At 37.0% G+C, this 24,646-nt stretch overlaps 1 protein-coding gene across 6 annotated transcripts in view; it reads right to left on the bottom strand.

The window, feature by feature from the left end:
* Nucleotides 1-607: 607 nt before the first annotated feature.
* The window catches only part of zdhhc9 (zinc finger DHHC-type palmitoyltransferase 9), a 91,710-nt gene continuing 67,671 nt past the window's right edge, over nt 608-24,646 (bottom strand). For all 6 annotated transcript variants that reach the window (XM_069893224.1, XM_069893228.1, XM_069893225.1 and 3 more), the window contains 7 exons: nt 19,994-20,152; nt 18,694-18,831; nt 14,068-14,116; nt 10,155-10,257; nt 8,198-8,301; nt 6,407-6,494; nt 608-2,545 (listed from right to left, as the gene is read on the bottom strand). In XM_069893224.1, coding sequence (XP_069749325.1) covers nt 2,324-2,545; nt 6,407-6,494; nt 8,198-8,301; nt 10,155-10,257; nt 14,068-14,116; nt 18,694-18,831; nt 19,994-20,152 — 863 coding nt within the window. In that variant the 3' untranslated portion in view covers nt 608-2,323. The remainder of the gene's footprint in view (nt 2,546-6,406; nt 6,495-8,197; nt 8,302-10,154; nt 10,258-14,067; nt 14,117-18,693; nt 18,832-19,993; nt 20,153-24,646) is intronic.

Genomic DNA, 24,646 nt, shown 5'->3' on the forward strand with positions numbered 1-24,646 from the left:
TAAAATGACCTTCTACACCAATGGTTCTCAACCTTCCTCTTCCCACTCACATACCACGATGCCATCGGTGCTCTGTGATTATTAAGGAATTGCTTAAGGTGGTATGTGAGTGGGAAGGGAAGATTGAGAATCACTGCTCTAGACCCAGTTGTTACTGAAATATTTTGCTTGAGAAAAATTGTCATTGGCCCATTTCCTTTGGAGTTATGAAATCGTGCATATAATGAGCCAATTAGGTTCGATTAAAACAGTAGTTTTCAAACTTTTTCTTTCCACACATATACCACCTGACTAATCAGAGAGCACCTATGTCATAGGGAATACTTAAAGTGGTATGTGAGTGGAAAGAAAAAGGTTGAGAACCACTATATCTATGGTACAAGATGATATTCTAAAGGTTTATAAATGCTTAATAGCACTACAGACCCAGATTTCCTGATGTACCAATTAGCATCATTCTAATTTTGAATGGTTCAAAATCAGAAGAAACTATATTCTTCTTCCCAGAATCTTGTTTATATTTGGAGTGTTATAAAAACATGTATAATCAACTGATATTTTGGGTTAGTGCAACTTCAGAACTATTGGTATTTGAATATACAGTATGTTAGATAACAAACATGGTCACTTTATTCAAACTATGAAACAGGTTCTGTTAATGGTACAGGGATGTACAATAATGTGGAGACCAACATAATTTGCACAAAACAATTAAATGAGCCATCTTCATTACTATCACCATTTCATTCTTTAAGCACCAACTTCAATAACATTATTATCACCATCTCAATCTGAAGGATATTACTAATTTCAAAATGGTTTGGTTCAGTATCATCAAAGATACTGAAGTCTCCTCAGAAGGAATTAGGAACACAACACATGTTTTTTCAGTCTTATAACTTTAGAATTTGTATCTCATTACATATTCTTTATATTATATGACAATAAAGGAGTTGGGAAACTTGATCTTGAATCATTTATGAACTTTGAAATTTCAAACCAGTCTTCCACTTCAGCTCAAAATTTAGGGACTTCAGCCTTTTAGCTAAGGCCAGTGTATGTTCTTGGATCTTTGCTAAAAGGTAGTCTTGAGAAACTGCAAAATTAGCCTTTGGACAACTCAAAACACTGACCAATTAGTTACAAGGGAAAACAATTTGTTGCATAACTTTATTGCTACCGAAAAAGCCTTTGATTTTATTAAATTATAAATGGCATCAAATCCTCTTTGCTTTTAATTGAATTTCCATCCCTTCCAGCAAGTAATAGACATTTATGTTTGTGAAACATATTCCCATCAACAGATTCTTTTTGTTTCCTTCCTCTCAGTTCTATATTTTGCCATCAAGTTTGCAATGTCCTTAATATACAAAGCAGTGGAATTCCACTTTCATTTTAGTATCTTAAAGGGATGGTGAAACTTCATTTTTCTCATTGGTCATTATTTTAAGCTGCAGGCTATTTCACATACTTTCATAGTATGATTGACTTGGTTCAAAAATTGAGTAATAAACCAATAGCATAATATTTGGAAAAATGTAAATTCATGAAAACGACAGCCAATAGAGGCATCAGCTCATTCATAAATTTGTAAAAGAAAAAAAAGTCTTACGTTTCAGTTCAAAATCACTTAATCAACATCATATTCATGTAGTTGAAGAGGCCTATTCTCCCTTGCTCTCTCACACACACACACACACACACACACACACACACACACACACACACACACACACACACACACACACACACACACACACACACACACCCCAAAACAGCTCTCTCATAACTACCCTTGTATAGATTGCATTTCATTCATATCATGCCTGTAATTTAGTGACATTATGAAATTACCCTCGTGAATTCAAACATCTCAATATCTTGCATAGCACCCAAATGAAACTCAGCATATCAGTATCTGAGGTACTCATAATATACGTGTCCTGCCGGTTATTTTCATGTAGTTACAATATGCGTTGCAAATTAAAGAACATAGCAGTCACTGGTTTCTGGAAGATTCATGTGTCATACGGCATTTTTTGTAAAATAACAAATGCTAATGTGTGAATGAACAAATTTGGCTATGAATAAGCAAATTGGCCCTGAAAAGTCTCTGAGCAATTTGACCTTTTCTTTAACATTCTTAGTCTGATATTATGTCACAGTATATTCAACTTCCAAAACACCTTCATATAAAACACACAATACTGATCAGATGGAAATTGCAGTGTCAATTCAATTTGCACCTTAACTTAGCAAGAAGAAACATCTTCCAACATTTGTGCAACTTCTTCTGTTTGAACTCCCTCCAAAAACAAATCTTCTAAAGGGCATGTCCTCGATATGTTCCTTTTGCAACTGCATCTCTTCGCAGGACCGTGGTACCAGACTGTATATTCAAGTCCATTGTTGGTGGAGAAGGAAGAGTCATGTCTTTATTAGGTTTAGGTGGGGTTTCTCGTGCATCTGGTTCCGTTTGCCCAGGCACAAAAGGACTTACTTTTATGGATGCCTGCTCATTGGATATCAATGGAGCTCTACTTGCCTGATAGAAAAGAAACATTAATTACAAGTATTACTATATTATTAATATCTACTATATTAAGTCATCCAAGTCACCTATATTTCTTGTAATGAGATCAAGGGTTAAAAAAGATCATGATATAAAGTGGCGTAATGTTTTTAAATAAATGTATTAAATGCATAGTTTCACCTAATTTCATTGCACAATGAAGATTTTTCTTCCTGAACACTTATGGATGTACTTTATGGATTTTGGGCTGCTGATCATGAAAGTGGCCTTAAAATTTTCCTATCGAGTACCTTTTTTTATAGATGTAACCTATTTTTGTGATTTCCTGTCATATTTTAAGTCTACTTCAAACATACAAAACCATGAAGTGTGAAATGTCATTGAAAATTCATTTTCTGCATTCACACTTGGACCTTCTTCCCTGCTGATCCTGGTGCAGAGTGAAGAACAAGGTCAAAGGTTTCATCAGGACACGAAAAAGCAGTATCAGGGCAACTGGGACCCATCAATGCTGGCCAACTATTGTTGGGCACTGACACGAGAGACTTCAGATACTTAGTACATATGAAAATCAGCGGCAAAACATTTTTAGGTCAGTTGAACTAATGCAAAGTGTCAACATCATTATGCACTTAAACTTGCTAAATTAAATAAAAGTTAATTTAATATTTCACCCATTTCCTATGTGATACAACAAATCTGAAATTATCTTTGTGTTCAGCTTGAAGTTGTCTATCTTTCTTTCTTTCTTTTTTTCAATCTTTTTATTATTATTATAATTTATAAACACATACAGTTCAAAGAGATATAAAAAAAATACATAGTAAGTAATGAATTAATACAGAGATATTAAACAATAATATTACAGAATAAAAATATATCATAAAAAAATTATTTTTGATCAGTTTAGGGTGTGAACTATCTCTAAAAAAAAGATATAATTAATAACAATATATGAAAAAAGAGAAAAAAAAAACCCAAAAAAGAAAAAACAAATCTGAATTTAAAAAAAACTTAAAAAAAAACCTACAGATATAGCTAAACCACGCCGATCACTCCGATCTCATCTTACAGCCCAATTATCATACATAATCATAGAAAGAAAACAGAGCCAGATCAACTCACCACAAATGAAAATATTGAATAAATGGTCACCAGGTTAACTCAAACTTAGAAGGGGATTCATAGACAGAGTTTCTAATTTTCTCTAAATTTAAACATAGTATGGTTTGGGTAAACCATTGGAAAACAGTGGGAGGATTTACCTCTTTCCAATTTAATAGTATAGATCTTCTAGCCATTAGTGTAAGAAAAGCAATCATACGATCCGCAGGAAGAGATAAATAAGTCAAATCAACTTTCATATTTCTAATGAAAATTGGAATAAAATTCTGCGACTGGTAAACTCTTCTTCTCTATGTGCAAAACATTCACTAATACAGTTTAAAGTTGTTCATAGAGCTCATATGTCTAAAGATAAACTCCATCGCTTTTATTCTCATATCGATCCTATATGTGATAAATGTCAATTGGAAATAGCTTCCCTTACACATATGTTTTGGTCCTGTCCCTCTTTACAGAATTATTGGAAGGAAATTTTTTCCATTATATCTACTGTTTTGAATATTGATTTACAACCACATCCCATTACTGCAATTTTTGGATTACCTATGAAGTTGTCTATCATAATCCCCAATATTTTTTCAGGGAGCAAACCGGTTGAAAAAAATATGTTGCCCAGTGTCCCCACCTAAAGAGTCAATATCAAGGAACTAAGTTCTGTACTTTCCATTTTCTATACAGCAAACTATATTCCTGACTAAATTGCATTTCTTATTGCAAAGATAAAAAAAGGAATAATTGTAAATAACAGAATTTGCTGTAACAAAGGAGAAAAAATAATGATAATACACTAGATTTCTTGTGCACCTACTGTATTCAGATGTTACCTCTCCAATTCACTGGTCTAAACAGAAACAATGCAACCTCGTTAATTCAAATTTGTTGTCAAATGTAAAGCAGTTTATGATTTGGAAATCTAGCAATGATGGGACTGAAGAGAACACAGAAGTGATCCATGTCAACATTTCTATGCACGAGAAGCACTGATTCTTGCTGAGGGCAAGAAGGGCTCCCGAAGGGCCATGGGCGCTGAAGGATCCTCATCGGGTTGGAGGTTTGGATCTGGAGCTCAGGTTGCGGAAGGTTTGAACTGGACTGCAGTTTGTGCAGTGGCAGAGACTGTGGGAAAGTTGAAGGCAAACACTGTGTCGATAAGGGGTCTTTCCTTTTCTTCTCTTTCTCTGACCATAAGAAGCGCTGGGCAATGCTAATGGAAAATCTTTGTCCGCCATATTGCAGATTTATTACATAATTGTAAGACCATGACACAGGAGCAGAAATAGGCTATTCAGCCCATTGAGTCTACCGCGCCATTCAATTAGCGTCGATCCATTTTCCCATTCAGCCCCACTGCACTGATTTCTCCCCATAATTTTGATGCCCTGGCTATCAAGAAATCAATCTCTCCCTTAAATTTACCCATTGACTTGACCTTCACAACAACCTGTGACAACAAATTTAACAAATTTCCCACCCTCTGATAAAGAAATTCCTCTAAATCTCAGTTCTCAGTGGATGTCCTTCAATCCTGAAGTTGTTCCCTCTTGACCTAGACTACCACCATTGGAAACAACCTTTCTCCATCTCGTTTCTCCATGCCTTTTAATATTCAAAAATTTTCAATGAGTTCCCCCCACCCCCTCATTTTCCTAAATTCTAATGTACAGGCCAAGAGCTGTCAAATGCTCCTCATATAATAACCCTTTCATTCCCACAATCATCCTTGGGAACCCACCTCTGAACTCTCTCCAATGTCAGCACACCCTTTCTTAAATGAGGGGCCTAAAACTGCTCACAATACTCCAAGAGAGATCCCACCAGTATCTTATAAAGCCTCCAACTCACATCCCTGCTCTTGTATTTTATTCCTCTTAAAATGAAGGCCAACATTGCATGTGCCGCCTTCATCACCGACTCAACCTGCAAGTTCACCTTCAGGCTATTCTGCACGAATTTATGCAATAGATCTTTCACCGAAAATAATTAATTCAAAGCAGACATTGAAACTGAGGGAACTCAATAAAAAAGGAATGGAAATTGGGACCTGTACAAAAAGGATGGATTGCACCTGAAAAGGAGGGGGCCTAATATCCTGGTGAGCAGGTTTGCGAGAGCTGTTGGGGAAGGTTTATACTAGTTTGGGGGTCAATGGAAACCAGAATGAGAGGGCAGACAATATAGCAGAAGATACACGAGTAGATACACTCCATAGTGAGAATCTGAGGAAGGATACACAAAATTGGAAAGGTGATGGATAATGACACCTCAGGTCTTGTATTTAAATGCCCACAGTGTAAGAAATAAGGCTGATGGTCTTGTAGCACAGCTGGAAGTTGGCAGGTATGACATTGTCGCTATCACTGGAAGTTGACCACACCTGGGAACTAAATATCCATGGATACACAATGTTTGGCAGGGCAGGACAAGAAGGGGTTCTGCTGGTTAAAAATGGAATTTAATCTTTGGAGAAATGAGACATTAGAGCAGGATATAGAATCCCTGTGGGTAGAATTAAGAAACTGTAAGGATAAAAAGACCCTGCTGGGAGTGCGCACTTCTGGTCATCTAATTACAGGAAGGATATGGAGGCTTTGGAAAAGGGACAGAAGAGATACAAGTTTTAGATTTAGAAACAGGTTATAAGATCCAGCCTCCTTCATGACTTTCCCCAATAACTTAGTGATACTAATGAAAATGAATTTTCATTAAATCGTGGACACCTCAGCTACAGAACTAATGCATAGATCTTACCATCGTCTGTGGCACTGTATTTGCAACTCCATTGGTCTTGACTGAAACACCAGCTTCATCTTTAATGACCCCTCTTCTGTCCAGAACACTAAAAAAAATGCATTTGGCATTTACCATATATGTCGGTGTACAAGACAACCCCAAAATTTTCACTTACAATTTTGAGCTATATTTGCTGTATAAGACAACCCCGAAGTCTGGTACTTACCACTGGCCAGTAGAGTGATGCTGACACACTATTTTAAAGCAAATTAGTCAGTAAAAGTTTAAATTTTATTTGCATATTTTAAAATAAACCATCTCCTTTAACAAGTCATTTAAATCCTGTACAGAGCCACGACAGATTGACTGGGTGGATGGACCCCGCGGGAGAGCACTGAGACTTCACTGTCAAGGTTTGGATTTTATATGGTGTACAAGACAACCCCTGTTTTTGGGGTAACAGTTTTAAGTTTGTCTCGTCTTATGCGCTGACATGCATGGATATTCCCTTTTGTGAGACCAGTTGTGAGTAGGAGAAAAAGTGACAGGAAATTAAACAAAAACAAGTCTTCAAACATCTGATACAAGGAACACAATAAACTTATGTCATATTACAGGCCTCACATTCTATAATCTTCAACCACCTTTAGCACAATAATACACTCATCAAAAAGCTCATATAATTTCTTCAGAAGGCTTTGGAATTGGTAAATCCTCCATTCTTGGAAATTGCCTAAAATTGATGTTACAACATTTAGAACACTGAACATTACAGCACAGTACGGCGGGCCCATCAGCCCACAATGTTTTAAATCTAGACATACAGCATGGTAATAGGCCCTTCTGGCCCATGAGTCCGTGATGCCCAATTTACACCCAATTAACCTACAACCCCGGTACATTTTGAACAGTGGGAGGAAACCGAAGCCCCCGGAGAAAACCCATGCAGTCACAGGGAGAACGTACAAACTCCTTACAGACAGCGCGGGATTTTAACGCCAGTCCCAATTTCTGTAAAGGCGTTGCTCTAACTACACCACCCTATATATACCTACCAAAAAAACCAAGCATTCCCTACCTCATAACCCTCTATTTTTCTTACTTCCATGTGCCTGTTGAAGAGTCTCTTAAATGCCCCTGTTCTATTTGTATTTCTTTACCTCAGAGCCAAAGGTTCTAGCACAGAGACTGAACATAAGCCTGTAGTAACCAGAACATCAAAATGACAGGTTAAAGTGCTTATTTTTGCTATAATTTTTAAAAGTGTGGTCAGAATACAGCAATAAACCTTTGTTTATTTGAACGCTCACAAAAACATGATTGCATTGGGGTTTTTGAAAACCACTTGACTAATCGTAACTCACTCAAGTTAGTTGCCAAGTTTAACTCTGGAAATAAAAATGAAAGAAATGAACCCAGAATCAAATATTTTGCAAAGTATATATATATTTTTATATATATATATATATATATATATATATATCTATGTATGTATAATTTCAGCAAAATTTACAGATAAACATACAGCTATAAAATAAGCAATGCAAAATCATTTTATTGATCTGTTCTTACATCAACAACAAAATGCAAACATTCTTCCAAATAAAGTAATGTTTGTTATTATGTACAAACTCAGCAGTTCATTTTCATAAACCTTCAGTCAGGAAATAATTGAACAAGTAACATTTTAAATGCTGGTGGTTGAGGATTAAGTGAATGTTGGCCAAGACTTGAAATCACCTTCTGTGATTCCATCATGTACATCACTATTAGTCTGTTTATCTTTAACTTTGCAAATAAATTCCTTACCTTGGTGGCACTGGCCCACAAAGAATCTCACAACAATTTTTTATTACACCATCATGGCTGTAAGGGTTATGAATTCCATTTTTTCCTGACCAAGAGCCTTTAATCTGCGCAAAAGAAATTTTAAAAAAAAACAGAATAAATTTTTCATATGGGTAAGTACTAACTTCCCTTACAATTAAGGCATATGATACACTCAGCTAACACAAGTGTCGAGGCATCACATGTCATTCTTCACCTATTTACAGTTAAAGCCAGTGGCCCCTATAGGAAATAAATCAATCCGATTATTACTGCTGCATTGAGGCCCGGACATAATATTAAATGCAGGTTCACCAGTATATCACTGTTCACTTAAACTGAATAGTTAGATAAGGGTTGCAATTTAGTCAAAACTAGTGTTTGGGAAAGAGGGATTATGGCTCATATCTTGACAATTATCATACATCTCAGGTTTTAAATTTACATCTCATACTTATTAAACATAAATCTCACAGCTACATGATTCACCATCACCAAGTTATTAAAATGACAGACTACAAATGAAAACTAGTAAAGGTGATTTTAATGATTTTTTATGCTGAAGAAAAAAAAAATTGGCATACGAATCATACCAAATATTCATTAAAATGTTTTGAATCTGGCTTGCATTGTATTAAAAAATTAGTTTACATGCAGCTTTTAAGATCATTCTGTACAGTAGAATGTAACTGAATCTATTGGATTGGAGATGGCTTCCGACTTTTGAATGCTAAAACAACTCTCTTAGACTACTATTTATTAATAATATTTATTTTAATAGGCATTTATGTATTGTGTATATGTATCATTTGTCTGTATGTGCGTTTTGCAGCATGGACCAGGGAACACTGTTTCGACAAGTTGTACTGGTAGAATTGGATGATAAATAAACTTGCAGCTTCAAGAAATGGGAGTATGGTCACAGATTACTAACATGAAAAAAAACAAGTAAATTATAAGGTTATTGTACTTGCAATGCAACTGAAATAGAACTCTATTAAGTGGCAATTACTTTGAGATTAGAAGTCACCAATTTGCTTCCCAAATTCAATCTCCACCCTTATTAACATAGTTCTACAGCACGGAAAGAAGCCTTTTATCCAACTTATCCCTGCACACCCAACTAGTCCTATTTGCCTGCATTCAGCCGAGGTCCCTCTAAATCTTTCCTATTCACATACTGGTCTAAATGATGTTTGATTATTACAACTGTCCCCTCTTCTAGCACTTCTTCCAGAAGCTTGCTCCATATACCCACAACCCTCAATTCCCTTTTGAACCTTTCCCTTCTCAATTTAAATCTAAACCTTCTAGTTTTAGACTCACCTACACTAGGTAAAAGGTTATTTATGCTGCTTATTTTATAAACCTTTATAAAAGGTCTCCCCTTAGCCTGGAAGAAAAGTCACAGCTTAGTTGGCTTCCCCATATAATTCAAGACTATAGGTCAAAATCACATTTCCATGAATATTTTCTCCGCCCTTTTCAGCCTATTGATATATTTTGTATTGTTGAGTGACCAAAACTCCCCACAATTCTCCACTACGGTCTCACCAACCTCTTGTTGATTTGTAAGGTGACAGCTCTACTCGTCATCAATGACTTGACTGATGACGACAAGTGTGCCAAGCACCTCCTTCAATGCTTTCATGGAACTATGTATCTGTATCACAAGACTCCTTGTTCTACAAAACTCTCCATGGCCCTACCCTGGTTTAATCTCCAAAAGTACAACATTTAGCAATTCTTGGAGTTAAATTCCATCTGTCATTTCTTGGCCCACTTTCCCAATTCATCTCTATCAATTGGAGGAAAAAAAATAGGTCCATACAGTACAAGGTATAATTTTTATCAAATGCATTTTTTGGGGTTGCTTAGTTAAGTTCACATCCCCAAAACCAGGTTTAGATAACCATTCTGATTTATATATTTTACTTACATCTTCATTCGTGGTCTGGTTGAGTGCAATAAGATAGGTGTGAAATCCAGATAGACCAATCACAGACCATAATGTGAAGAAGCAGATAACCACTTCTACCACAGTGAAGAAAGAGTTAAAGAACATCATATTGTATAAATACCATTTCATGCAGTTATTACATATTTGTATTCATGCTGCCCTTTCCAACATCAAATTGTCAGAAAAAAAAAATCAAGCAAATTACTACTTGTTACCTTTAATAAAGCATTTCAACTCCAATGACCCCAGCATTAATTTAAAACTGTTATTGGGTTTCAGAGGGCCAAAATGTATTGCTTATTTTTGTAGTACATAAATTTGATGTCAGATATTTTAAGGTTCCCAGATGAGAACTTCAGGATCAGAAGGGCAAATTTGATGGTGAAATAAAAAGCTGGATTTTGAACAGAGATAGAAACTCAAGAACTAAGTTCATCTATTAATAAGAGAACTTGTATTTAGTGTAAATATATTTAATATTTTCCAAACATTAGCAGTGTTACATCTTATTATCAACACCAATTTTCCACATATGTAATCAGTCCATACACAGTAAAACATTCTTGACAAGCACTCAGGCTTGACTTTGCCTACTTTTCAACATTTTGAAATCAACTCAAAGCATCTTGAAGACACGAATATTTCCTGAGATTTTCTTTTTGTTTAAACATGTCATGTCAATCTCTTGTAAATACAATCATTTATGCACCTTTTGAAAAAAAAATACAGTTAATCTCAGAACACTGGGTTATTGAACTAGCTACTAGAGACATGATTCATTGATTCTAACTTACACATTTGTCCCATCATGACAGGTGGGGTACTCAATGAATTATTTCTCCGTGGAATTAGATTTTTTGAAGAAAGTTAAGTCAGCAACATTATTACAGGACTCTTGTACAAGCTCACCTAGTTACTGATGCCCTTCACATAAGTGAATCTGTCATCCATATCAGGATTGACTGACTTACGACTCCAGGCTATAATGTGGTTGATTCTTTCTTGGCTCTTAAGTTCAGGGGATAAGAAATGCAAACATTGCCAGCAATGCCCAGATATTTTGAACATAAAATTAAAAAAAAAATTATATGATAACCCATTAATGTAAATTTCAAGAGCTTAACTCACAGCTAAATTTGGAGTGCTATCATTTATACAGCACCCTTGCATTGTTGGAATAATTAAAGTCCTTCATGTGTCAGTCAGTGCAGTAGATTATTCAGCCAAACACCATGGCCATTTGACATCATAAATGCCTCAAAAATGGTAAAAAAAAATGAATGATGAGGAAATATTTTGATGCTGTTTCTTGAAAGAGTAATATAAATGCACTGGACCGATACATAGCATTATCGAGCCTTCAACTTTTACTTAAAATTATGCAAAATATTTCAGTTTTACAGAGCTTCAGCAAGACATTTGACAGTTTTTTGGAAGATAATGGTAATACAGCAGGCTCACATTCTACTTTAACTCATCCCTATACCATTAGTGCTCTGTGATTAGTCAGGGATTGCTTAAGGTGGTATGTGAATGGGAAGGGATGGTTGAGAATCTCTGCTCTAGACCCAATGCTACTGAAATATTTTGCTTGAGAAAAATTGTCATTGGCCCATAGCACCTTAAGTAACCCCTGTCTAATCACAGAGCACTTATGGCAGAGGTGGGGCATATGCTATGGTGGGGAAAGGTTTCTTTGGACCTCGCTGTTCATACAAGCAGCAAGAATGACCATCTTTCCTACTGTCACTTACATTAACCAGACATAAAAATCACAAAAATGAAGTATGACACCATGGTTTAGCATCTCAAAAGAGGTAAAACTCAATTGCAACCTCTGCAATAAGCCACTGGATGCATGGAAAAATTGTGAAACAACTCAGATACCCAAATCTGGGAGAGACATAGGGGAAAGTAGTAGAACATCAGGACATCTGGGAACCTTTTAAAAATAAAATAGTCTTGCATGAATGATGAACAGAAATCTAAACCAATTTGTAGTTCAGCTGACCTTATCAAGGTCAACTGCAAAGTACTTCACCACAAACATGCAGGATATGGTATAAATCTTTAAGTGTTAAATCAATAGAATTTTCTCTTCTGTTACCCCTTCTTTTTCTGTATGTAAGTGAAACTACTTCTGTACAGCTCATGGTGCAGACCAATGTGCCAACATCACTGCATTATGTGAGGATTGTCTTCTCCACATTGTACGCAGCATACTTTGGGAAAATGCATTCTGCAAACTAATTTCTATTCTTTCAAGGATAAATTTTCTCCAGTTTTAATATTGTGGAATAAATGTAATGCTCAGTAAGAATCCAGAAGTTCTTCTAGTTCATATTAAAAGGCTAGAAATTATTATATGAGTTGATAATAAATATCTGACAGCTTTGATGTTTTACCAAGACCTTAACCTAACTTTATAATTGTGTCCTATGATAATTGTTAAACTTGAGAACACAAATGAAATGTAGTTATATGGTGCATAAAAATAAAATAATACTTAATAAGCTGCTACAAACTCTCATTCCCAAGTTGCAAACTCATTTATATCTGCACCTAAAGCATAGAAGTATAGAATTTTGACACAAAATTAATCACTAAAGTAGATTATTTGATCATTTATATCATTGCAATTCATTGGAACAAATGGAAATTAGATTTCTGGATTCACCATTAAATACAGATATAAGCAATAATACAACATATGGCCCCTCCTGTCTGATGGGTCAGGCAAAGGGACAATAACTGATCTGACTATTGGCAGCAGTTACTTTTTCTTGTTTGATGCTCTCAAATCTTGATTCTACTGTGGTCCAAATCTACATGATATTGTCTTTGCAGAAGAAAATTTGATTTTAGAGTTGAGGATTAACTCTAAACAAGCCAATGAGATTAATATTGTTTCAAGAATCCTTAAGAAATGGTAGTGATCTAGCTTATTGAACCAATGTGGTTTGTGTGATGAACCTACACAGTAAAGTTGGACACAGATTCTTTAGGCTCAGCTATGATGAAAGAAATATGATGGAGTCAGGATAGCGTGCATCTTGGAGGTGAGCCTTCGTTGTCCCGGTGTGCCTGCTGACTTGGATTTCAGAAGTGGTGCAGAAGTAGCCTTGGCAGGTTGATGCACTGCATTCTGCTTTTGCATTCTGTTTTCCACATTCTGTCACTGTACCCTAGTAGAGGAAGTGGTGTCACCTAACCCAAATAGATGGTTTCAACTGGATAGTATTGAGTCTCTTGTGTGTTGGAGCTGCTCTCTTCCAAACTTGGGGAGAATATTCCATCATGTTTCCGATGAGTATTTTGAAGATGGTAGCAAAGTTCTTTTGTTCACAGAAAACCTGTGGCACCTCCACTTAAGTTTTTAATGAAAAAGATCTGGACCTGTTGAAGTTGAAGAACTCATTAAATATATTATTGTACAAAGCAATTGAATGCCAAGAAAAGGTAATCAAACCCCTTCTTATTGGCGACATAATTACCTAATACATATAATTTTATAGATTATTTCGCACTTATTAGCTCATGCCTGAATAACTCATACTTAATGCAGTGCAGTTATTAGCTAAATTAATAACTACATGGATCCTATGAACTGCAATGATAGAAATGATCTCTACCTCACTAGCAAACGCCATCATGACCTAGGACAGATAAACTTGTAGGCGCAATTTTCTATCATTCGATGTATTCGTATTCCAGATATATAGATCGGCACCAAATACTATGGCATAGAAAGTTACAGAGTGCTGGAAAATGAATGAGCATGGATAGAATTTGATGGTTGGCATTGATGCTCTAGCTTTGGGCCTTTTACCATGCAGTGTGACTCTTGAGTGTATGTCTATTAATACTTTCATAGATGTTTTTCAAAGGATATGTTCCTGGTGTGTCCTTCAGCGTATTTAAAAAGCCATTGTCCACTGAGCCTATTTTAAAAAAAAGAAAATATGTTGAAGAAACAAATCAGAGAAATGTGATGAAGGAGCATTAGGGAAGTGCAGCGTATCAATAAGAGAATAACAGCAAACAGATGTACACACAAAAATGCATATTTGCAGCATTTTCAAACACATGAGCAGCATTCAAATAGTAGCAACTAGCATTTGGAAATCACATTGGTAGAATTTTTTTGAGGAAAGCAACAAAAAATATTCAAAGTCCAGGTGAAATTAAGGTCTGAGTAAGTCTGAAGGGGTAAAGTGTCAGAGGTCTGAAGGCTTAGGAATTAAGCTACACTTGCACTAAAGGATCAGATTATCAATCCAAAGGAACAGTTCAATTTCTTGATGCAAACAATTTATTGATTACATGGCAATTATTCTGTGACAGAATTTAGATCACAACTGCCATTCAATAACAATCGTTTGTGAAACTACCATTTATTTTTTGCAAAGTCCAGAAACAAAATTGAAATCGGTACATCAATGAAAATTATTTTATTAGAAAAAATCTCCCAACTTTATGCAGTACTACCTTTAATATTTGTACAGTGTTTTCTTTTTAAGCAGAGCTTTTAAAATATTTCCCAACTTCAAATGAGTCCAAGTTGAGTGATGAGCTATCAAAGTACAGTGTATTCTCGAGTGAACCTGAAGAGCAACTTCTGGCACTCGTGCACAAAAGTGGAAACCCACAGTTGTTTTCTGATTTAACCTTCTCTACTTCAAAGATACAGGTTTAAAAATAAGAAGCAAGATGCTGTGGTGCTTTCCCACTTAAATGCACCAGAACAAGTAATCATGTGTGTATTCAGGTGCTCAGGTGTGGATTAATCTTTAACACAGGTGTGGCCACACTTTTTTGGTTGTGGGCCAGATTCAGAAAAATATAGGGAGCCATGGGCCAAACAAAATTAAGCCCAGCAGTTTTCAACCAGTTAAAAATGGTGTTTTTAGACTAGAAAACCCCTGTTCAAATGTAAATTCATTTTCCATCAAAATAACTATCAACACTACTGAACAGTTTAACTGTTGATATTACAGTTGTCTATTGATGTCCTCACATATTACAGTAGGCATTCCTGTATCTACTATTCTTAAATTTAACTGAAATCTATACTAAGAAAACTTTTTAATAGTTGAAAATGGCAGCGGCATCTAGTGTTGAAACTAACAAGTGCCTTGTAAATGCAGTGCAATTTACTGCTTGAGACAATGCTCCAATGGGCCACTTAAAAATGGGCATTTGGCTGCAGTTGGCCCGCGGGCTGTAGTTTGTCATCCTTGCTTTAACATGGGATAGTTTTAATTGCACTGATACTGCAGTGCTCAGGATGTGTTCTCAGAAATAAGAGTCTGAGTGAAATCAGCATCAAAAGGGACCATGATATGCTTTACTAATAGGGGTTTACCAACACAAACCCTGCTCTCCCTAGTGCAGGCAACCTGGTGTGAACCCATGCCTTTCCCGCTGTTGCATGCTGCCGTGCAGAGAACATTTTTGCCATGAAGAAATCAGTGGACTGGAAAGAGCAGTTCAGGCAAAAAGAGAGAGGGAGAAGGCAGCACTTGCATCATGTCTGAGAGGCCAGCCAGGGAGCAGCTCTGCTCAGTCCAACCTGCCCGTCCAGCAATGGCCCTCACAGCAGTTTCCCCACACCAAGTGATTCCTTGTTGCAGGAACACCAGAGAGCTGGAGTTCACATCACGCCTCTGGAACAATGGTATGCAGCCCAAAGGGATGTCTTTTTAAAAAAAAAGTGCTGAGAGGGCTTGGACCAGAGGAATAAGACTCTTTCAAGGAATTAGCACACAAGAGGGTTGGGGGAGGTGGGTAAAGGTAGGCAGGGCCCAATGCAATGCCATATAATCTCCCTCATATGAAAACCAAAATTTAAATATAAAGAGTTTCATCTCTTCAGAATTTAATGATTGAAGGAGATTTACAAACTTTGGGGATGGTAAGTTATCCTCTAACACCTGTACTAAATGTGAAACTTTATTATCCATGCGTATTTCAGCCCCGCTGATATAAAAACATCAGAGATCAATACAGTGAAAAGGATAAATATGTATTCCTTTCTCATCATCCCATATCTCCTATTAATTCTTTGTCTTTCTATATGAACTCTGATTGAATGTTCTGTTAGGCTTTCTGCTTCAGAAACAGAATTTCTCAGCAACGATCCACCAATCTCATTGGTTAGAAAAACACACAGCTTGTTTACCTAGTTTAAGATGAAAATTCCTTGAGAAGAAACCCTAACCTGCTCCTTAAAAGATCACTGAAAGTATAATAAACATTCATTTGCCTTTCATTATTAAATCTATCCCATTAAATTTATTGTTGGCTTTAAGCATTGTATTCTACGCATGTATATCAAAAATAATTCATCTAGATCTGAGTGGCTCAAGCTTTAATGCTTGCATTCTGAGAAGTAGCAAATGAAAGTCCAGAGTTTATGGGTAAAATATTAATGTAAATAAAGAATTGGTTCAAGGACAAGGGGAAAAATATCAAAAAGAATTTGTTAAAATAGCCTTAGCTGTCACTAGAAAATGTGTGGCAGTAACTTGGAAATCAGATTTGGGAATGGGCAGATGGCATTCTGAAATAGGTAGTTGTATACCACTTGAAAAGATTACATGTAATTTACATAACAAATTTGAAATTTTTGCAAAAGTTTGGGAATCATATTTACAAATTGTAGGAATTAAGTTGTAATTGCTCAACCTGAACCTTCTGCCTTCTAAAAACAAGAAAATTAAAATAAGTTAGATTTTATTTGATAGTTTTCGTAAGTTTTTATAAAACTATCTAGATGTTTTCTTTCTTTTGTTTCCTTCTTTTCTATTGGGTTGTTGGGGGAAGGGTGGGGAGGATAGGAGAGGGAATTTTTTTTAAAAAACACTATGTATTAATTTCTCATTATTTTCAAATAAGAATTTTATGTATGTTTTTTAATGCATAGGTGAAATTAAATAAAATTTTCCCCAAAAAATGTACAAAGGGCAGCACGGTTAGCGCAACTCTATGACTGGGGCAGCAAATCCAGTGCTCTTTGTAAGGAGTTTGTACATTCTCCCCATGTCTACGTGAGTTTCCTCCAGGTGCTCCGGTTTCCTCCCAGCCTTCAAAATATACGGGGCTTGTAGGTTAATTAGGTGTAATTGGGCGGCTATCGCACATGGGCTGTTATCATGCTGTATGTCTTTTTAAAAAAACAATAGCAATAAAGAGAGTTTCTTAAAGATGTCAGATTGCAATCAGAAAGATGTTTAAAGGATCATGCCTTGCCCGGAGTTATTCACTATTATATGAATGATTGAGATTTTAAAAGATGTGCAGCACATCCAAGTTTTTGTGAATAATACGAACGGTGGGAGGATATGAAGGCTGTGAAATGGCAATAGAGAGTAAATTGGGTGGTGGGAGGATGAAGAAACAAATGAGAGGTTATGTATTGTAAAAAGGGAAAAAGTCACATTTTTAAAAAATGTCAAGTAATAAATGCTGTTGAACACAGGAATTTTAGTGTCTTGCCTTAAGAGACACTAAATATGGTTAAGCAATTTGAAGTGCAAATATTATTTTGCTCTTCATCGGAAGTCTTACTAAAATTCTACTGCACTTTGGAGAGATCACACTCTGAAAACTACAATTTTACATCCAACAGCTAAAGGTGTATCTATTCATCTTAGAATCAGGAAGTATAGACTCATTAGAATGACGCATGAAATGAAGTGGTTCCCTGATGAGGAAAGGTAGAAAGAAGAAAGATAAGAATGACAGCATTATTGACAGCCCTACTTGTGAATCACTGAACAAGAATAAATCAGACAGAAAGGTTGCTAACATGGCAAATGCAGGAGAGAGATACAGATTCCTGGCCAGAACCTAAAATCAGATGCTGAAAGTTTCAAGCAATCCACTGCAGCTACAAACAGCTGTTTAAAAAACAAGTCAGCCCAACACAATATTATGCCAGTTATGACTGTCACCAAACCTGACACATTGGTATCCCTAATTCATGCTGTCTGTAACAATGCATTTTCACCTGTTCTAAAATATGCATCTTTCTGTCTACTATGTCCAACCATTGTAGCCTGTGTGAGAATACTAGATAATCTTTTGTTTAAACTGCAGGAAATTACTATATCCAATTATAAAACTCAGAGGGATATTCTTGCCTTGGAGGCAGTTGTGGGATAGAGAGGTTATCTGAAAAGACTGAGCCAATTTGAAGAACGAGTTAGTGATCTTATTGATACATACAAGATTTGGAGGGGAAACGGCTTCATTGTCTTATGAAAGTGAGAGAGGATATTGCTCCTGATGGGGACATCTAGAAGGAAGGGACAGTTTCAAGATAACAGATCACCCATTTAAGATGAATGAAGTGAGTTTTATGAATCTTCCCCAGAGAGAAGTGGGTACTGAATCATTAAATTCAATCAAGGCTGGGTTTCTGGGCTATAAGGGTTATGGGTATCAGGCAAAACAAAAAGCTGAATTGAAACCAAAGAGCAGATTACAAGGCAATTTATTTCCCCTGGCTACTTACGCAATGCCACGTGAACAATATCAAAAGCAAAGATGTAGACAGTAAGGAATGACAACGAGATGGTGAAGAGGTAAAAGAAACGGTAATTCCTCTTTCCCACACAATTTCCAACCCAAGGACAATGATGATCGAAACGCTCTGTGAAGAAATGAACACAGGAAATTAAGCTTCTGAAAACTTTTTCAAACTTTTCTAGATCAAATTATGCTCAAATTTTCTAGATCAAATTATGCTCAAATTTTGCTCAAATTTTCTAGATCAAATTATGCTCAAATTATGGTCAAATTTTCTAGATCAAATTATGCTCAAATTTTCTAGATCAAATTATGCTCTCTTGATAACAACTAAAAGGCAAAAATGCATGGTAAAACAAAATCAATCAGGCCCCATCATACACAGCATGTTCAGACATTTCTGGATTTGGTTTTAGCTCACTTCCAAATTTCGATAACATTAAGATTGAATGTGCCTTTTTCTTTTAAAAAAAAGGAAATGTGCATTTTTGCAGATGGATCACTGCATTACACATACCATACAGTGCTTTGGAGAAAGGGCACTGAAAGAAGAGAGAATTTTTACAGGAAGCAAGGGATGAAATAGCTTGATAGGGATCAGAATGGTATAATTGACATTCCATACCACATGTGAAAGGATTATAGAAATGTATGGTACAGATGGATGGTGCCATTCAGATCAGTGTAGCCACATTGGGAATTTGCCTCAGCATAAATTTGCTGCTCAACCCTTGGGGCATTTTCTCCATTGAAATAAAATGCAAAAATGAATTTCAAACAAGGTGTTAAAAATTTTTTAAAAAACCTTCTAATCTGCTTAAAAATTTGCCCGTTTTCACCATGTTGCAATAGCATTCTCTTCAGTCTTCAATGGATCAAAATTTTGGAGAACCTACAATTGCTGACTTGAATCAAAAGACATGATGATGCCAGAATAAAAATTCTTGAAAACTTGCTTATCCATCTGTCTGAATGTCAAGAGGTTGTTGCAAACAGACCCAATTCATCTGTTATATGCAGGCTTCATTTTGGAAACTTTCAAAATGTAAGACAGGGAAAAGCTAACCACTAATGCAAATTTTAAATTCCAATTAATGAACTTGGACACAAAATGGACATATAACAATCATCTCCATTGTGTTAGCTTTTGAGCATTTCTGGTGGGTCAAAAGAGGAGCAGATTTTCAAAGAGGGAATTCATCAGCTTAGTGTACTGTATGTCCACTTCAAGTCAGTCTCACCAGATTACTTCAAGCACACTTCAAAACAATGAACACCTTACTTACCTACACAGTTATCACAGACACTACAATGCGATGCTCGGGGTGGACGGAATATCTTGCATGTATAGCAATATTTCAGTTTGATAATTTGATTGTTGATCTGAATATCTTTAATTCTTGGTGGTGGTCGCTGACCTGCTGGGACGTTGCCATTGGCTGCCTCTGGAAATTATAATAAACAAGGGTAAATTCATTGTCTATTATCTTGTTAAATATTAAACATTCTTGCTTAAACAACTGCGCTGGGTAGGTCACGTCTCCAGAATGGAGGACCATCGCCTTCCCAAGATCATGTTATATGGCGAGCTCTCCACTGGCCACCGAGACAGAGGTGGACCAAAGAAGAGGTACAAGGACTGCCTAAAGAAAGCTCTTGGTGCCTGCCACATTGACCACCGCCAGTGGGCTGATATCACCTCAAACCCTGCATCTTGGTGCCTCACAGTTCGGCGGGCAGCAACCTCCTTTGAAGAAGACCGCAGAGCCCACCTCACTGACAAAAGACAAAGGAGGAAAAACCCAACACCCAACCCCAACCAACCAATTTTCCCTTGCAACCGCTGCAACCGTGTCTGCCTGTTCCGCATCGGACTTGTCAGCCACAAACGAGCCTGCAGCTGACGTGGACATTACCCCTCCATTAATCTTCGTCCGCGAAGCCAAGCCAAAGAAGAATCTTGTTAAATATTAAACATTCTTGCTTAAACACACCAATGGCATCATGAAGAAAGCCTCTACTTCCTCAGGAGTTTGCGGAGGAGCTAGTGGAGTTGTTCAAGTGAACCGGTATGGACTTGAAGGGCCGACATGGCCTGTTTCCGTGCTGTAAATGGTTATATGGACAAATACATATCAGATAACACTAAACATTTCATACAGTCATATGCACAACTCATTCATCATGAGAAGGTACTTGGGAAGCTAAATGGTCTTAAGGTAGATAAGCAGCCCAGACCGGATAGAATGCACCCTCAGGTTCTGAAGGAGGCAGCTGTAGAGATTGTGGAGGCATTGGCAATGATCTTGCAGGAACCAATGGATCCTGGTATGATTCCGGTAGACTGGAGGATCACGAATGTCTCTCCACTGTTTAAGAAAGGAAATTACCCTGACTTTAGTGGCTGGGAAGCTGTTAGAGTCGATTGTCAAGGATGAGGTCGTGAAGTACCTTGAGACACATGACAAGATAGGCCGAAATTAGCATGGTTTCCTTAAAGGAAAATCATACCTGACAAACCTATTGCAATTTTTTTAAGAGATCACAAGTAGGAGAGACAGGAGAGATGCAGAGGGTGTTGTGCATTTTAAGCCACAAATGAGGCTGCTAAGCAAGATGAAAGCCCAAGGAATTACAGGAAGGATAGTAGCAGAAAAGAGAGTGGGAATAAAGGAATCCTATTCTGTTTCGCTACTGGCCACAGGGGTCGGTGTTGGTACCACTTCTTTTTATGTTGTATCTAAATGATTTGGATTATGGAATAGATGAATTTGTACCTAAGCTTTCAGATGATACCAAAATAGGTGGTATTTTAGGTGGTATGAGAATACGGAAAGGCTGCAGAGAGACTTGGATAGATGAGGAGAATGGGCAAAGTGGTGGCAGATGAAATACAATGTTGGAAAGTGGACGGTCATGCACTTTGGTAGAAGAAATAGACGGGAAGACTATTATTAAGATGGGGAGAAAATTTGAAATTCAGAGATGCAAAGGGGCTTGGGAGTCCTCATGCAGGATGCAAGAAGGTGAATGTAAGGTTGGCATTAATTTCTAGAGGAATTACATGCAAGAGCAGAGATGTTGAGACTCTATAAAGCACTGATGAGTCCTCACTTGGAGTACCGTGTAAAGTTTTGAGCGCCCTATTTGAAAAGGGACATTCTGGCATTGGAGAGGGTTCAGAGGTTTACTCAAATTATACTAGGAATTAAAAGGTTAGTTTTTGAGGACATTTTTTGGCTCCTGGACTGTACTTGTTGGAATACAGAAGGATGAGGGTGACCTCATAGAGACATTTCAAATGCTGAAAAGGACAGAGCAGATGTGGCAAGATTGTTTCCCACAGTTGGGGAGTCTAGAACAAAAGGGCACAATTTCAGAATAGGTAAATTTAAAACAGAGATGAATAATTTTTTTCTTTAGCCAGAGGGTTGCGAGTTTGTGGAACTTGCTGCCACAAGCGGCTGTGGAATCGAGATCAATGGGAACATTTAAAGCAGAGATTGACAGGTATTTGGTTAGTCAGGGCATCAAGGGTTACAGAGCAGAGTGGGAGGATGGATGAGCTCATGACAGAAGGTGGAGCAGACTCAATAGGCCAATTGGCCTACTTCTGCTCCTATACCTTGTGGATATGATCTTGTCTATGTACTTTAGTCCCATTTTCCTCCATTAGATCTACATTCCTCTAGCCTACTCCTTTCATATCTAGGTAATTGTTCAGATCCTTTTGTAAATACTGTAATGTATCTGCCTTTTCTACTTCTCTGGCACAGATTGTCCATATAACCACCACCTTCTACATTGAAAAACTTGCCCCTTTCACATTTCTTCCTTCTCTTGCCTTAAGCTGATACCCTCCAGTTTTAGTCTTACCCCACCCTTAGTAAAAGTCTATCTACTCAATCTATGCACCAAATAATTTTATTACCCCGTATACCGTCACACCAGTGAGAATGAACTCAGCCTATCTGATATCTCCTGATAATTATTGCTGTCCATTCCAGGCAGTTAGATATTTATATGTATATAAAAATTGGTCCCAGTAACTATCCTTATGGTGCTTCACGATTTCCAAAATTCCAGAGTGTAATGCGCTTCGAAAGAACCAAAGACTTGTTGATCCAAACCAAGGCTTTTATTAACTAAAAGACTGGAGCATATCACAAGTAGGTCGACCAGTCCAGAATGACCTGGTCTGGCTAGGAGCAATCCTTTCAGACCTGCCAGTAGGTGTGGCTACACTCTCAGCCAATCACAGTCATCCTACACTACCATCTCTACATATGTACATATACACATTGGTGATAGAATCTGTACTATTACACAGAGAAACTCCTCTTGACCACTATGCTCTGCTTTCTCGCTCCAAGCAAATTTTAGATCCAGTTTGCTAACACACCTTGAATCCCATATATTCTTACTGTTTTAGCCTATCATATCTGGCTTTGTCAAATGGCTTTGTCAAAAACACATCTACCACTCTGCCTTCATCAACTTTCTTAATTATCTTTTCAAAAAAAACTCAGATTTGTGAGACAGAATTTTCCCTCCAGTAAACTGCTTTGACCCTCCTAATCAGTCCCTGGCCTTCCAAGTGAACACAAATCCTGTCCCTTAAATTTTTTTTCCCATAATTTCTCCATGATTGATTTTAAAGCTCAACATTCTGCAGCTTTCTGGCTTGTCCCCACCTTCCTTTTTGAATAAGAGAATAACATTACTGGTAGTCATCAGTAGAAAACTTATTTTGCTTTTACTTTAAGGATCAATTGAAGAATGACGTAGACCACTACTGAGAGCTAAACTGTAAGTTGGCTTTACTGTGAATAAATAACATGACAGAATTGTTGAATATACACACAGATGAAGTATAAGCAATGCACAAAATATTTTAAGTAACATACAATTCTGTTTTATTAAATGATTTCTTATTTATTGTAAAAATTCTTGCTTTGAATAAATTATCAGCTTCACAAAATTAGTTCCTCCACCCCCTTGATCAACACCTCCTCCACAGAATTACCATTATCACATTTTCTTTATAAAGATCAGTATGCATGACTGCACTGAAAGCCTTGCAGCTATGACCACACCTCTACAAAGCAAAACAGTCCATTTTGCAGCATTTAGGAGGCAGGTTGGGAATTGAGAGGCCAGCTCAACCCATCTTGATGACCTCTGATGGTACAACTATTCCTTCATCTCAGAATAACTGTTCGCTACGCCAGGACTCAGTAATGGAGCATCAACATCCACCATCCAACCTGTTCACATTTCCTGAGCTGCAATGTCCCAAACAAGCCACCCACACTGCAATTAGCTTCCACTTCCCAAAAGAATTTCAACAGAAGAGGAATATGATCTGGTCTAAAACCTTGATGAAGTGAAAGGAGGGAAGACACTAGGAAAGCAGGAAAACAAAGCACATGACAACCAGAAAATACTGAGAATTCTGGACTTCGAAACAAGATTTTAAATAAAATCCTGGAAATAGCAGCATCTGTGGAGATAGAAATAAAAGATATTATTTTCAGCTTCATTACTTGGTGATCTTAAGGGAAGTAAACAACGTTGAAGCAGAAATTGGAATGTTATAACAGAAATAATTTTTAAAAGAAAAATTACAAGTTAAACATTACGAGTGAACTGGGATTCACTGGTAGGGTGTTGTGTTGATGGCTAGCCCTGCCTCCTGGCTCTTCCCCCATTTAACTCTGGTGTCCCACCTCAACCCAGAACCCTTCTGAAGACTACTGTTGAACCCTACCCTTAGTTATGAGCTAATAAAAGCATTTGTTCTTGTTTCAGTCGTGAGAGTTTTTATTCACGCTACAATTTTATTAGCTCATTCCCTAATGATGGAAGTGCTACTCAAGCCCGGTATGCTACTGATAGACCCTCTGTCCTCCGACGCAGCTGAGGAGTTCACATACTGG

Source organism: Narcine bancroftii, chromosome 8 (assembly GCF_036971445.1).
Source record: "Narcine bancroftii isolate sNarBan1 chromosome 8, sNarBan1.hap1, whole genome shotgun sequence".
Lineage (NCBI taxonomy): Eukaryota > Metazoa > Chordata > Chondrichthyes > Torpediniformes > Narcinidae > Narcine > Narcine bancroftii.